This window comes from Dendrobates tinctorius, unplaced genomic scaffold (assembly GCF_039654945.1).
Source record: "Dendrobates tinctorius isolate UK_male_01 unplaced genomic scaffold, ASM3965494v1 ptg000143l, whole genome shotgun sequence".
NCBI lineage: Eukaryota > Metazoa > Chordata > Amphibia > Anura > Dendrobatidae > Dendrobates > Dendrobates tinctorius.
Window position 1 is genome coordinate 33,076,763 of NW_027361810.1, and position 16,589 is coordinate 33,093,351.

The 16,589-nt window shown below is 37.8% G+C and overlaps 1 protein-coding gene across 3 annotated transcripts in view; it reads left to right on the forward strand.

The window, feature by feature from the left end:
* Nucleotides 1-16,589, forward strand: part of SLC4A10 (solute carrier family 4 member 10) — a 273,046-nt gene that overhangs the window by 241,348 nt on the left and 15,109 nt on the right. For 2 of the 3 annotated variants that reach the window (XM_073545734.1, XM_073545735.1), the window contains exons 18-25: nucleotides 2,866-3,027; nucleotides 3,815-4,066; nucleotides 5,235-5,303; nucleotides 5,982-6,155; nucleotides 6,767-6,889; nucleotides 7,656-7,723; nucleotides 9,339-9,455; nucleotides 13,457-13,494. In XM_073545734.1, the coding sequence (XP_073401835.1) occupies nucleotides 2,866-3,027; nucleotides 3,815-4,066; nucleotides 5,235-5,303; nucleotides 5,982-6,155; nucleotides 6,767-6,889; nucleotides 7,656-7,723; nucleotides 9,339-9,455; nucleotides 13,457-13,469 (978 nt within the window). In that variant the 3' untranslated portion in view covers nucleotides 13,470-13,494. The remainder of the gene's footprint in view (nucleotides 1-2,865; nucleotides 3,028-3,814; nucleotides 4,067-5,234; nucleotides 5,304-5,981; nucleotides 6,156-6,766; nucleotides 6,890-7,655; nucleotides 7,724-9,338; nucleotides 9,456-13,456; nucleotides 13,495-16,589) is intronic. The other variant, XM_073545736.1, reaches the window with a different exon arrangement.

Genomic DNA, 16,589 nt, shown 5'->3' on the forward strand with positions numbered 1-16,589 from the left:
GATTGATGTCCCTGACACTTTCCATCTAAGGCTGTAGGAAGGAGATAAAATAATTTGGAAAATCAGACGAAGTTCACTGGCAGGATCACGTGACCAGACCACTAAGGAACGAGGCATCATACGTAAATCATTTTGTTTAGAAAAAGGGTATTTTTGCAAATGTTAATTAAAAGGGGACAATTTGAAAAGGTAGTGAACAACCCCTTTAATATAATATACAAATATTCCTGTATTTACTTGTAAATTAATATGAAAATGTAATATACTGTAGAATATTCCGACTGATTAATACAGTAAAGGGTTCACTCCAGGGCTGCTGTTTAGATAAAAGTATCTAGTTCTGAATATAAATGAATTTTGCCTTCAGATTGTATTATTCCATCCTGAGACATGAAGCTGAATATGTTAAAACACTTGTCACCGTATATAGTTATGCATCAGATTGCTTTTATAATAAGCTGCTTTGTAAACTCCTGCAGGGAACTATTCATCAAGCTGGACACATTTTCTAGCTGTAATAAATAAGCCTTGAAGTCATGGAGACATCGGGAAAAAGGAATCTCTAAGTCGAGATGATCGAACGTGCTGCAGAATAATCTGCAGAGAGTGTCATTAAGAAGCCTTCTTGCTTCCATTTCGAGTGAAAAGACTTTCTTTTGAGTTGCATCTTATTACTTACACCTCATTCCTTGAGTCAGCTCGGAAGTGATAACCCTATATCTGTTTTCTAATAAACTGTCATCTTCATGGTTTCGGAATAGAAAGTCATAATGGCGTAGCTTTATTTGACAAAATCAGTCTATATTCCTGTAAAGTAATTGAAGATCAGGTTCTGTTGCAAACTGCAAAGTCAGTAGGAGAAAATTATGCAATATAAATATGCCTGTGGTATATGTTAACATACTTATATGTGCACACAGATGATTACCAAAAACTAGGCTTAAGTTGCTTTTTGTTGCTTCTTGCTTCCTAAAGGCAAAATGAAGCAACTTTCTACATAGTCTTCTTAGAAAAAAAACATCATTTTGCTGATGTAGAGACTGTGTAACTCCTTCACATAGCTGGCTGCGCTTCTGCTTTTAATAGATCCCACTGCACACTGCTCTTTGCTGTGTAATCTCTCTGCTCCTCTTTCTGCCTATCAGTAATAGAGATACCAGAATGAGGGTAATAGAAGAGCGTGAAGAGTGTAGAGAGGTAGATCTGCACTCAAGTCCTTAGGTGGGCAGATCACACATAAAATGGACACATTGGAGGAAGTTTCTCACCTAGGCTGTGTATTGGTGTACAGAGAGAGGACATAATCTAGGCTCTGCAGGAGGTGGAGGGATTGCACATATCATAGTATAGATGGCTGTCACCACAACGTAGAAGAGATCCCTCAAAGGTTGGAGAAGGATACAGTTTTCCAGGAATGAAGCTGATGAGATAGTGAAAGCAGCAGCCCCCTGGATATACAATCCTCATATCCAGTATGTGTTACTGGGAGGGACAAAAAACCATATGAGAAAGGTCAGAAATTAGGAGCAGGTTGCAAATTCGACATAAGTAGGTTTGAAAATGAGGTAACAAAAACAACAGCCTGAAACTTGGGGAAAGTTTCTAAACTTAAGGTAACCAATAACATATGTAGAATAATTTTTTCTTTCAGAGGTGTCTATAACTCCTAAAAGTTATATATTGTCCTTCTCTCTAACCATAGAATTTGCACCAAAGTGTCTAGAATGAAAAATGAAGCAAAGTTTGCAAATGGCCTTATACTTTACTGTATAACAACCTCATATACTCTTATGTATACAGCTCATGTGAGAGATCTATGTAGCTTCACAGTAAAAAAAAAACTGCAAACCCTGTGTTTTCAGATCCTGAAGTCACATGCTTTGTCCCACGCTTCTTACTTTGATACATTTGGTGGGTGTGCAAGAAATATGGACATTTTGGTAATGTGACTACAGTAAATGACTACAGAGGGTTTGTTTGTAGTCTGTCACCATGGAGATACGTAGCTCTGCATTGAAGCTGTAGACATAAAAGGACAGGAGATTTTAAACTGAAATCTTTTTCGGAAAGTTGCTTCATTGTAAATGTTAGCAGTGGAAAAATAAAAAAAAGGTTGTGAAGGTGGACCTTTCCTTTAGGCTTGTGTAACAATTGATGAGTCCATGCCACACTGTCACGCACAGTGTGGGAAAGACTAAGTGCAACATGAAGAGATGAGGGGAAGGAAGCCCAGACACTAGGGAAAGGGTGACTGGAGACCCTTAGGCAGATCTAATTACACCCTACCTTCCCTTCAGTCCCTAAATTGGTTCCTCACCAAATGCCGAGCAAGAAACCTAGGCCCTGTATCTCCCTTGAGGTAGGCCCTGGATTGGGAGGGGGAGAGGATGAACACAGGTCTGTCCCCACTGCAAATTAAAGACAAAAAGTTAGACAGACAAGGGGATTGAACTTAATTTGAGCAGACTCAGAGAGGTAACACCAAACGTCCTTAAACAACTGCAGAGAGGAAGTAAACTGACTGCTATAGCGCCAAGCCTTCACAGGGTAAAAATGTGAATATCACCGGCGATTCTCGTCAGCAGACTGGGGATTTATAAACACCCAGGTCCAGGTGTGTCAACTAGAGCCGGAGGGAGGTTGCTGCTGGGTCTAAGAGTCAGAAGGATTAAGGAGGCATCTGTAATGCCAAACGCAGAGACCTTCTGCAGCCAGATGCAGAGCAACAGTCTGTTGCATGTGACACACCTGTGACACACACAGTGGAATATGTCGAAACAGATCTTCAGATGAGTGATACGATTTGAAAATATATTATAACAATATGGCTTCCAAATAAATGTTCTGTTTGTTTTTATTTTGTAGCCCACTAGAGATGATCGAGGCTGGCTTATTAATCCCTTAGGACCTAACCCTTGGTGGACGGTGGTGGCAGCCGTTATTCCATCTCTGCTCTGCACCATTTTGATCTTCATGGACCAACAAATCACAGCTGTCATTATTAATAGAAAAGAACACAAGTTGAAGGTAAAATGAATATTAGTTAAGTGGCAGAGACACTAATAGTCATGATGATCGCTGTCGTTTTTACATTTTGGACCACCCTTAGGACATTATATGTTAGTTGCTCTTGTAATTCTGTATGTCTGTAGTTCTACAAACTCAATACAATTTCTGATCCTCAAACAAGATGATATTTTGGGTACATGCTTCTGAAATGAGGTGCACACAAAATATTTGACGAGTTTGTCATTGGCTGTAGATGTTCAGTAGGCAGATTGCTAAACTGTGTACAACCCCGCCCACACCACTTATTGGCAGCTTCCTGTGTACATTGTCATCAAGCTGCCAATCAGTGGTGTGGGCGGGGTTACACAGATTAGCTAGACTGCTGGGCACATGACATCTAGTCCTGCATTGATGATTTCATGCTGATAAACCATTGAAACCAATTACAGAAACAATTTATTTCATCCTTAGGTACAATTTATTGAGTGTTATGTGATTTTGCTGATATTCTCAGTTTTTACTAAGGAAAATATAAAAAGGGTCTTTTTGTAAAAAGGCCCTTTTTTCATAAAACTAAGGCTCCTATGAAATGGCTCCTTTTCTCTGTGGAGTCAATCATTTAATGCCTGAAGAGGTGCGTATTAACGTGGTGTCAGGATCTGATACTCAACATATGAACTGTTTTTGAGTCGATCAGTAATTATGGCAAAAAAAAAATTAATAGAAGATTCACCCTGGTTCTTCAAACTAAAACTAATGACATCAATAAAGTAATAAGCATTTTTTTATTACATTGTTGCTACAGAAAGGCTGCGGTTACCATCTCGATCTTCTCATGGTTGGGGTTATGCTTGGCGTGTGTTCTGTGATGGGCTTGCCCTGGTTCGTCGCTGCCACTGTACTGTCCATCACTCACGTGAACAGTCTAAAATTGGAATCCGCGTGCTCCGCTCCAGGAGAGCAGCCAAAGTTTTTGGGAATTCGGGAACAGAGGGTGACGGGACTCATGATTTTTGTTCTTATGGGATCATCAGTTTTTATGACGAGGATTCTTCAGGTTTGTAAAATTCAGTTTTTATTAGTTGTGACTTAATTGAAAGATACTTTTAATACTTCTTACCTTAATATTGAGAAATAGATCTCATTAAAATATTTACCGTAATATTGTATGCAAAATGATTAAAGCCATATTTATAAATTAGAATGAGACAATGATGTGCAATTGGCATAAAAAAATCCCAAAGTGAATTCAATGATTGTTCAAACCAGTAACTTTTGTAAAATCAAATTTTGATTCTTAAAGGGAATCTGTCAGTAGGATTAACCCTCCTAAGTCATCTATATGACCAGGCAGGTCATAGGAAGCAGAATAATATTATATATGGATATCTGCAATCTGATGTCTTTTTCCCCAAGAAATCCACATTTTTCTTATTATGTAAATGAGCTGTTGAGATCTATGAGCCAGACTTAGATCTCCCGGAGCATTTGACTACAGAGGTTATTATAAATGAAAGGGAGCATTATCAGTGTGAGACATGTAATGACTGACAGACTTCTCTCCTGATCTACATGTCTCACACTGGTAACTCCCCCTTTGTTTATCTCTGGAGGCAGATTTTCAGGGAGATCTATATCTGGCCCATAGATCCTAATTGCTCATTTACAAACTAGGAAAAACGTGGATTTCTCTGGAATAAGACTTCAGATCACAGATATCAAGGTATCATTATATTCATTTTTCTATGACCTACATGCACAAAAAGATGGCTTAGGAGGGTTGATCCCACTGACAGATTCCTTTTAAGGGTCTGGTCACGTGGACCCTCTAGTTATACATGCAAGGTCTCCCAGTAGATGTCTCCTTCTTCTTTCGACCCAATTGCTGAGCGTGCTTCTTTTTGCTATTTTGTAGGATACTACTTTAAAATAAGTACTTTCGAAGGCCTTAGAAAATAGAAAAACAATTTTAAGTGTTGGAACTTTTCAAGCGTTATGTATAAAACAGAAAAATAGTAAAATGTATAGTTTAACTGAAAAAATTTAAAATGTAAGATGTTTTACTTAAATATCTTTAACAACTGACCCTTCAAGACAAGTATGTATGTAATCGAGTGTATGTTTTTATAATTGTAGAATTGTAAAAATATGTAGTGTTTATGAAAATAGAAACACTTGTATTTAATTTTTTACATTAAATTTTTTGTTTTTTTTCTGATAATCAGTTTATTCCTATGCCAGTTCTTTATGGCGTCTTTCTCTATATGGGGGCCTCGTCACTAAAGGGAATTCAGGTAATATTTTGAATTGTTATAATAAATATATTAACAATAAATATGAAACTAATTTTTTTATTTATTGCTTTTACATTCAAATGCCCATTAGGCTTTTTTTAAAAAAATATTTTTAAACTATTTTATTGATTTAAAAAATACTAGGAGAGCTAAGATCTGTTAGTATATTTAATGTCCAGTTCTATGTTATTTACGATATAATATAATTGAAGTGATTGGTGGAATACTTGATAGCAGTACATCTTGCGTGGGCCTCAATAATTTTTTTTAAATATACTGGCCAACCCAACCATCTATCCCTGAGCCCTCCATATCCGGAACACCCAAGGCAGCCAAATCCTTTGATCCAAATCATTGGCCAATATATTACCTCACCATCTATGCCTGAGCCCTCCATATCCAGGTACACCCAAGGCAATCGAATCCTTTAATCCAAATCATTGGCCAATATATTGGCCTACCCAACCATCTATCCCTGAGCCCTCCATATCCAGGTACACCCAAGGCAACCGAATCCTTTGATCCAAATCATCAGTCTCCACATGGTATGGATGGTAAAACTACCATAATTTAACGTCCAAAATTCAAACTCGAATCTCAGTGGCCTTAGGTAGTTCAGATGCAAATAGAAAATTCAAATAAATGAAGTCAATGGTTAAAACCAATTGTGTTTTGTAGTTCTTTGACCGAATCTTATTGTTCTGGATGCCAGCAAAACATCAGCCAGACTTCATCTACCTGAGACACGTTCCCCTGCGTAAGGTTCATCTCTTCACCGTGCTGCAGCTAAGTTGTCTGGTTCTTCTATGGGTCATCAAAGCCTCGCGAGCCGCCATTGTGTTTCCTATGATGGTGAGAAGCTATACTGGTTACTTAATAAAAAGGAATGGAAAAAATAAATGTTGTTTTGCGGTCTAAATCCCTAACAAGATTTTGGTGATTTCGTGACCTCAAAGTTCCAATCTAACATTCGACAGTACAGAAAACATCGCCTCTTCCTGCTGGATTACGTATTTTAATTTATGCCAAAGCAATAGGTCAAAAGAAGTGAGAAATTTCATGTGGATTTTGAAGCAGATCTGCTTTAAAATCCACATGAAAGATTATTAAAGCTGTTTTTGATTTGATATCTTCAAAATCTGCCTAAAAAATCTATGTATGACCAAAGCGTTATGAATCGGGAAAAGGAAAAAATTACAAATTGAAGTTGAATTCAAATAACAAATCTAATTAAAATCTTATTTTAACTAAAATATAATCAAAATCTCTTTAAAAAAGTCTTGTTTTGTTCATTTTGTCAGTGTTCATTATTCTACCTTTTTCCTCTTCTTTGTCTTTTCTGTGTTTCCCCCTTTTCCCTCTTTTTCTTCACCTTCCCTCCAGGACTGGCTTCACGTGTTCTACATTTTATTCCTATCTGCTTTTATTAATCCACAGTTCTGCCATTTGCTTTTTCCCATAAGGTTCTGGCATTGGTGTTTGTAAGGAAACTTATGGACTTTTTCTTCACAAAACGGGAATTGAGTTGGTTAGATGATTTAATGCCTGAAAGTAAGAAAAAGAAGTTGGAAGATGCTGAAATAGAGGTTTGTTAAGTTTTGCTCTCAAACTTTCTCATGTACTTAGATATCTATACCTTACAATAGAGCTATATTATAAGTTTCTACGTTGCCTTGTAATTTTCTTTTCCAGATAGATTATGGTGGCGTAGATATAGGGAGTTTTTATAACAATTGTTACCGGACCTTTAGGCACAAAAACAATCAAAAGTGACACTATATGAAAACAACTAGAACTAGGGTCTCTTTTTTTTTCAAGGATTTCATAGCAAAAAAATTATCATTAGGGAATAGAGACAGATTTAAGACTGTAATAGCAGGATCCTGAAATTTCTTTTTGACATCCTGCCCTTGGGTAACCAATATAAAGTGAAATGCCCAGATTTCGAAAATATAAATTTCAAGAATAACTATTGTTTTTTTTTAGAGATTTCCGCTCATGATTGTCAATTTATTGACATGAGTGTAAACTAAGTAATTCTAAAGACCACGATGGTGCACGATGTGTCGAAAGAGTGCAAATACCAGCATGTCCTTACCGGTGCAGATTGTAAGGACATGATAGGCGTTGAAGTTTTTTAACAGCCAGTTTAGAGATCACGGCTCCAGGAAGCCTGACACATGGGTCACTGTAAGCAGAAATAAGGAACATGCCTGAGAAAAAAAATTATCCTCCATTGACCGGCGATAATGTGTTTAGTCAAGGAGAACACAATTCTGCTCTCATCCGTCGTCGAGCCATCAGCTCTGACCTCATTCAGTCTGACATTATTTCTGTATTGTGTCTCTTTAGGAAGAGCAAAGTATGCTTGTGCTGGAAGATGAAGGAACAGTACAATTACCAATGGAAGGGAATTGCAGGTAATCCTATGACATGTATTCACTACATTTTACGTGTCGTCTTTTATTTCATTGATGGACCCCAATAAAACAGCGGAGTCTACATGAGGACATCGTAAACTATTCTCTAAATGTAGACCCTCTGACGTTGACATGTATTGCCAAAATGTACTCTGCTGCTCCACACAACAGAGCTGTATGGCCTCTATGTAGTGCGCTCCATCAGTGCCGTATATGAAAGTCTGTCCTAGAAGCAATGCAATATTTCTCTTTAATGCATCATAATCGGCATGCCAAAATGTATAAATGGTACAGAATCAAACCTACATATCCTTTCTGATGTCTGATTTTACAGATTGCCCTTAGAGATCAGCAAGTATATTCAAGCGGAATTAAACTTTATTAGAATTTTATAAAAATACGTATATTTTTTTCTAATTTGCTTCCGCGCGGATTCAGAAAAAAGGCCACCATTTTGCTGAATCATAAAACGCCATCAAAAGGTTAAAAATAAATTTCTTAGACTCATCTTACCACTCACCTCTCTGGGCCCTCCACTCCACAATGTCCCCCATCCTATCCTTGTCGCATCTTCTCACCACTAGTGCTTGTGCTGAAATCCTGGGCCTCTTCACAGTAGGCAGGGACTTTTGCCTCTGATGAGTCCCGGGAGAGTTCTGCGCATGTGCGCCCAAAGTCACGGCGTCACAATATCACGGCATGTGCCATAACCTTATGTGCATGCTCAGAACCGTCCTGGGCCTCATCAGAGCCAAAAGTCCCAGCCTAGTATGAAGAGACTCCAGATTTCAGTACGAGCAGCTGTGATTAGAAGATTCTACGAGGATCAGACAGGGAACGTTGAGGAGCAGAGGTGCCGGAGAAATGAGCAGTGAGATGGGTATGAGGATTTTTGTTAATTTTTACATTTTACGTTATTATGTTTCGGGGTCTAAAAAGAGCTTAGAACATAATAAGGGACATTAAATTCGCAAAGAATAACTTAGCTGAAAATTGAAATTCCCAGGAAAATTTGCTCGATCTAGCGAATTCTGATTTTGCCTGATCTTTATTACATGCCCCATTACAGCTCTGTGCAAATCATGAGCGTATGCATTAATCAAAACAAAGGCTGGTCTTAGGCGGAGGACCTACCCTCTATGGCGTCCATGTATTATAGCTAATCAATAGGGTTTGTTATGATGGAACAACCCTTTTCAATGAATATTCCACTCTTAATGGTAATTAACAACATCTGCTGTTAAAAACTATATGAAAGGTGAAGTGAGTCTCCAATTATTTTTATTGATTTTGATTCCATTTTCTTCTTTGTTTATGTTTACAATTAGTGATGAGCGAGTCTGCTCGTTGCTCGGGTTTTTCTGAGCATGCTCGGGTGATCTCCGAGTATTTTGGGCGTGCTCGGAGATTTAGTTTCTGTTACCGCAGCTGCATGATTTGCGGCTACTTGACATCCTGAATACATATGGGAATTCCCTAACAAACATCCAATTTTTTTTTGTAATTTTGCAAATATTTACAAATCTTCAATTAGTAACTTCTGGGAAGAGAACTATAAAAAAAAATAACTAGTCCAATTATTTATTGTGTGCATTATTGTGTTAATTCTGTCTAGAGAGGACCCATCAGTAATAAACATTTCTGATGAAATGGCAAAAACCTCTGTGTGGAAGACTCTGCTAATAACCTCAGAAAATGCAAAGACTAAGGAATCAAGCTTTTCTTCTAAAAGGTTTTAATTTTTTTCTTAGTAATGTCATTCCTCATTTTGTATAATATTAGTAGAATGGAACTTTTTTTTTTGTAGTAGATTCAGAACATTTTTTTGTTATTCAATCATATTGCAGAAATAATTAGCTTAACATGGTATTCACACCTCATTCTCAACATCCAGAGTATAGGTCATAAATGGGTGTACACTTAAAATAAATAAATAAAAAGGCATCCCAAATAAATGTGTTTTATTTTTTCATCGTATTTTTTGTAACATTGTGTATATACAACCTTATTATTACATAGTGCACTGTATGCACAATTCCTTTTTTTGGGGGCTTTATTAAGGTTTTATTTTCCCTTTCTTTTTGAGCCTGTGCCTCATGGGTATATATTGAAACCCTATGTTGTAGGTTATTATAATCCAACATCACACATTTATTTGGGATGCCTTTTTATTTATTTATTTTAAGTGTACACCCATTTATATCTTAATAAAGGTGTTTTTATTCATTTTCACGTGTTGCTGTATATATTATCTCTACTTCGGACTCTGTCAGCATCATCTTCCACCATACTCACTGGTATTGGGTTCTTTCACCGGATGGTTTGCCATCCATATTTCCTGAGGGGTTGCTTATCTTCATTTTTCATTATTTTTATTAGCATATTACCCTCATTGTTCTAGGTGATAGAAATGTTAAAATAGTCCTACCTGAATGCCTCATATCTGTGGTCTTGTTGTTGAAAAATTGTCTTTTATTTCTTCTTTATGCCAATGATTTCTTCCAGGCTCTGGGACCTGGGACAAATCTCTGCCTCCTGTCTTCAAGTGCATACCAGTCCCTTCCCATCAGTGTGACAGTGCCCTGTGACATGTAATGGTGGCCCTGGAATCCCACTCCTGAGCCCTGCAATTGTGTGATTATACTTACCTATTCCACCCTTCTATGGGCATTGACTACAGTGTTCTTGTGCGCAGGCATGCTCTCCCACTTCCTTCTTCCCTGCATATTTAGGAACCATACAGTTTCTGATGCCTCATGTATGCATGGTGGGGAGAGAACCATATCGACACGCACGCCGAAGGTCACTGCAGTGTCTTGCTGGCACCTGTGCAGAAGAACGCTTTAGCTAATTTCCATAGAAGGGCAGAATAGGTACTGTATAATCACGCTATTTAAGGGTGCAGCATTCCGGGTCCACCATTACATGTCACAGGGCACTGTGATGCTGACGAGAGGGAGGTGGTACGCAAATGAAGACAGGAGGCAGAGATTTCTTCCTGGCACCGTGCGCCCTGGAGCCTGGAAGAAATCATTAGTATACTGAAATAAAAGATGATTTTTCAACAAGACCGCAGATATGAGGCTTATAGGTAGGACTATCTTAACATTTCTATCACCTGTATGCCCATATTAATAGTTTATATATGTCCCAGTGGGTGACGGATTCCCTTTAATTGTTGATCAGCATGTTGTGAATTTTTGTACTCCATGACCTTATTTTGCCTCCTCTTACAAACACTGAGCTACGGTGCTGTTTTAACTGCCTGGTTGAAGACTTTACTTTCAGCTGCAGCTCAGCAGGGATTCCACATTCAATTTACAAACAATTTGTGTATGGATCTTTCCCTGCCTGAGAATGGCTGCGCCCGTTCCCCGTACTCCGGTAGTGGATTACCCATACTGGTTGTTTATAACAGAGTATAGGTTCTTGGCTGTAAACCTGCGGAAAGCAGATTATTAGGGAACATGAACCAAGCAGTTAAAACAGCACTGCACCTTTTTGTTTGGAAGAGAAGAATATATATAAAAAATCATAACTTTTCAATGGCCAATGAATAATTAAAGAAAAAAAAAGTAATTACTCTTTAAGACTGAAACGTATGTAAGAGAGTGATTTTGATAATAGTAGAATATATTGAGTTTTTATTACACCCGATCCCTGATAAAATCATTATAAATGATTCATAACTGAAACATGACTTTATATGGATACAGATAATTTTGTTTTAACGATCTAACTTGGTTTAGGCTAAGTTGTTGAGTTGTGACGAGCATCATTGTAATTAATTTTCCCTGCATGATATAAATCAATGCAGTATTCTCCCATGCATCCTTAGGTGCTATGGATAATTAATGGAAACATGCTATTAGTCAGTGATCGTTTCTTTTCCTTCACTACATATATTTTTCCATTGTAAGGATCATTTACTTTGTTCTAGTCTTCAAACCAATTTGCAATTTTTGTCTTATCTTATTTGTCCTGATGAGAAATTCTTGGCCTATTTATGTTATGAGCAAATTACTGTTCTTAAAGGAGCTTGGCTTTTTTTGTTTTCTCCAGAAACAGCGCCACTCTTGTCCACATTCAGCGTCTGGTATTATATCGCTATTGATAGAAATAGAACTAAAACCAGACATACACTATGGACAAGGAGGGAAACTATTTCTGGGAGAAAAAGCAGATCCATTATTATAGTTACGTTAAGAAAGTATTGGTGATTTATGTGTTTGATGCAAGTGTAAAATACGAAACATACAGTATTTAATATAAATTTTAATCAACAAATTGTAAAACAAAATTTGAAATAAAGTAAATTGCTATTTTTTACTAAGCAATTTGTTATTATTGTATAACACAGACCCCCACCTCATTCAATCCTAATAGTCAAGTCTGTATATTATATATATTATGACGTGAACGGAAACCTGAATGACTGAAGAGATTTTCCCAAAATCAGACATTTATCACCTACACACAGAATAGGTGGTAAGTGTTTGATTGTTGGGGGGTCCACCAAGCATTGAAACACCCTCACCCCCATTACTTCTCACTGCAAATTCCCAGTGGGGAGAAGTTATAATAGATTGCCAGATGAGCATACGCCATTCCCGCCATAGACCTTGAATAGAGCTCCAGGGCGCATGCTGAAATGCCGCTCTATTCGATCTGCTACTCACTGTGATCGTACAGTCAGTAATAACTGGTGATCCAGGACCACTACATAAGTGATCATTGACGGTCTGATTGGACATTTGGTAACTGCTAGATTGGTGAAGATCTGCGTGCTAAGACTCCCTCCACTTTCAAGGACATGGGGTCTTTGTCTCGTTTGTCTGGAGCGGTGGTTGCACATGTGTACTGCCATTCTATTCTTTCTCAAGCACTGTACTTGGGTTTCTCCATCAGACCCATAGACTTGGGATTGAGTGGTAGTCTCAGTGGTCTAACCCCCAACAGTCTAGCAGTATCCCCCATCTTTCGGATCAGGAGCAGATATACTGTATCATAGGTGTAACCTTTTCTCCTGGTAATGGGGCCATCCCTTTCACTTGAGTAGGAAAGAGCTTTTAGGACCATTCACTGGTACTGCAATATCTGTGGAGCTGGGTCACATCCAGCATCATCCTTCAATCCAATCAGCTGACCATTGGTGGTGCCAGGATACGGAGTCGCACCAATCTGGTATTGATAACCTTTTAAAGGATACATCATCAACAATAAAGTCCCAAACAATCTCTTTAATCTTGGCAGTGAGTGTGCAGTTAGCCTGCGCTGCCTCCACAGGTGAAATAAAGCAGTACACAGTTATCATATAAAATCAGTGATTGGTCCGCCAGAGTAAGAATCACTCATTGGTCAATAGAGGAGTCTGTCCTGAATTTAGTACCCTCCGCCATTAAGTCAGAATTCTCTAGTAGGGTATTTGGAAAAGGGTTTTGAAAACCAGACAGTCCTTTAAACTAATAATTTCGGATTCATTGTTTTTCTCCCAGCTTTGATTAATGTTGCCTATTAATTTGTATTCTGTTCATATAGAATTGTATTTGGCCTCACTAAATTAAATAGAATTTACCCTAAATTTGCAAGTTGTATGCTATATTACGTAGGTAGAAGACCCATATAGCCACACATCTTCATTATGTTACCTAATAGACTTAGTATTTTCTGAATTCTTATATCCATGCCGAACAACTGTATTTAATGCATTGCATATTACATTTCTATCATAAGCTCCCCTTCATAATCACTGTAGAAGCTGATCCCTAAAGGTAAGATCTTTCTGCATCTACATGCCATTAAATTAACCCTTGTAATAACAAGAGTATGATATGTCTACCTCCATATTCATTGATAAGTCTCCACCGGCTTTACAATTGGAACTACAAAAAGAAAATTGGGCTAAATCTACAAAAATGTGAATGCCAAATCAATGACTTTGATTTTTAATTTAATAGAAATTTTCACTTAATCAGAATTCAGATTCTGATTCGTCACGCCACAAATACTCTAAAAAATGACAAGCACTACCGAGAATAAATAATATATTGTGTTCAAGTTTTGTGAAAATTGTCTTTTCTTTTTGTGGTCCTCCCAAAATTGGCATGCTGCTTCTCTATTGTACTTGTCTGTTGTAAATAGTAATAAATCTGTATCAAAATAATCCAAGGGTTTGATCTCTAGTATGCAGTTTCTACAGTTTCCAAACAGTTTCTACAGATCCTTTAAAAAAAAAAGTTTTTAATGTTTGTTGCCAGTACAAAGCTAAAGTGGCAGCACTCCATCACATAGCAGGTAGGTTATTTTGCAGGAGCCCAATGACATTCACATTTGACATATTTGATGAGCCAAAAGGGAAAGAAGAATAGTTGACATATCTGATGACTCTTATCGTTCGGGAGTGGAAACAATATGGTTGGATAGGCAAAATCCAAACTCAAAAATCAATTTTTTTCCTAAATGGCACCACTACATCATGGATGAGCCAAGTGCAGATAGATAATAGATCGTAACCCAGTGTCTATGGTCATCTATAGGGCAGTGGTTTATTGTAAACCCTTAGCTCATACTTCTATGAAACTTAAAGTCCTCAAAGGAAATATTTGAAATAATTCCAAAACAAACAGGCAATCCCCACATGTATTCAGGCAGTCTAGCAGCCGCAAATCATTCAGCTGCGGGGACTCAAACATAATCTACGAGCACGCCCAAGAAACTCGGAGAACACCCGAGCATGCTCGGAAAACTCGAGTAACTAGCACACTCGCTCATCACTAATCAGATTTTATTATTTAGCCTTACAATGAGCTCTAGAGGAGGGAAGAAGAATAACATTTTTCAAAGACATAAATAATTCTTGATCATTTCCTCTGATATTTTCCTGGTCCGGTATTATATCATTACCAAGATAAACCTTGGTATTGATGTGGGTTTTTTTTTTTACTCAAATTGAACAAAGTGATTGAAATCAGAGACACAATGACTCCCAATTCTTCATTTGCAATTTTTTGAAGTCCCTTTTCTTTTTTTGTCAGACAGGGAATGGAGTGAGATGTGTCATAGAAACGTGACCTTCAAAAAAGGTCATATATCATGATTCTGTCCAAAATATCCGGATAAGCAAAGTTGCCAAGGAAAAATTTAAAAAAAGACAAAAAAGAAAGACAAATTAAAATGTGGCTTATATCTTATAGAGAATAATGTGCTAATACCAAAGCCGCTAATAAGAGAAAATTATTCCAGAAAACCATAGAACAAGTAATGATGCATTGGGGACTTAGTGTTCATACCTTGAAATTCTGATTGTCAAAAAATTGCCTACCTTTTTAATAAAAAAAAGCTACATTTTTCCCCTTCCATCACGTGATTGTCTGAATCCCCCAAAATGTAGTAGTTTAGGTTCTGTGTCCATCTGCATAAGTGCACGACACCGGAAAAAACACAAACGAGAATCCATTTTAACTTTTTTTGAGTCACTCTGCTGTATGGCCCCATTCGTGGTTCCACCTGAATATGTTTGAATCTCCCCACAAAAAGACACCCAATAAAAGGGTTCAAATACAATGTGAATGGCACCTAAATCCCATGAACTGTTAATACATGAAGTGGTTACTCACATGCATTATCACATCGATCACATATGGGACTTTGGGACCCAGGTTCTCCTGGCTGTTGGCGGTCACAACAGTCAGATCAGCAATCAAACATTTATAATTTATCCTGAAGCTAATGACAAACGCAGGGGTAGACAATCCATAAATGGTAAGGGGGCCACCACCACCTCCAGAACAGGTGGATTTGTGGATTATGATGAGCTGTTGGACGGCGAACGGCCCATATATTTATTTTGCACAGGGGCCCTCTTCTGTCTGTGTCAGTTTCTGGACTTATGTGTTTAGTTTTGGAATTCCTTTAAGAAGCAATAAAGCTGGACCTCCAGAGGATCTCCCACAGAATGGTGATCCAAGTCTAGTTCAGTTGAAGTGCAGGAGATCCGGGTATTGCCAACCATAGTATTGATGCCACAATTCACCCTGTGAAAGTAGCCTACAAGTGACACAAGAATATTCCTTAAAGTAGATTTTAAAACTTTAAATTATCCAATTATACCAATCTGAGAAAATTAAGCTTCTTTACTCAGATATTTCTTTTTTTTTCCACAAATCTCATACTCTTAAAGGTAGGGTGACATGGGGACAGCATGTGGTGAAGTCATATCTCACTGAGGACCATAGCCATAGCCAGAGATCTTCAAGTTGTAGTCTCCTAGCTGTTGCAAAACTACAGCCATAGGTTAGAGACCACTTGGATAAGTTACGGACTTATTTTACAAAGATTGAAATGCAACATGGAAAAGTCAAAGTGACGTTGGGTAGAACTTATTCTTTGGTAGCATTCTATTATGAAAGCAAGCTGCCACCAAGAACACCAGAGCTTTTGGGTAACCCTTGACTAACATGAGGAATGTCGTAATTTTCATGATTTGTGGAATGTATCGGAATTCTTAGTCTAAATGCTATCAATGTGCATGCAGAAATACTGTGGAGGTTCACAAGCTTGCCTTTGTAAATCAAAATCTGCATATCTGCTTATCTGCATGCTGCAGTTTCCTTACAAAAGTGTAATTCTTATGTAAAATGCTTACTATGCTTACTATGCCTTCTTCCAGTATCCTTGTTGATTGTTTGCCGATTGTCTTGTATCGCATGGCTAATATATTGCTGAAAATTGAATTGATGTCAATCATTGGCGACGCTGTGTAGACGCCACATCATACTTACCATAGAGAAAGCCATTTTTGGTGCTCAATCAATATGGAATCATGAACTGGTGACTTGGAACTATTGACATCAGCTATAAATCAGCG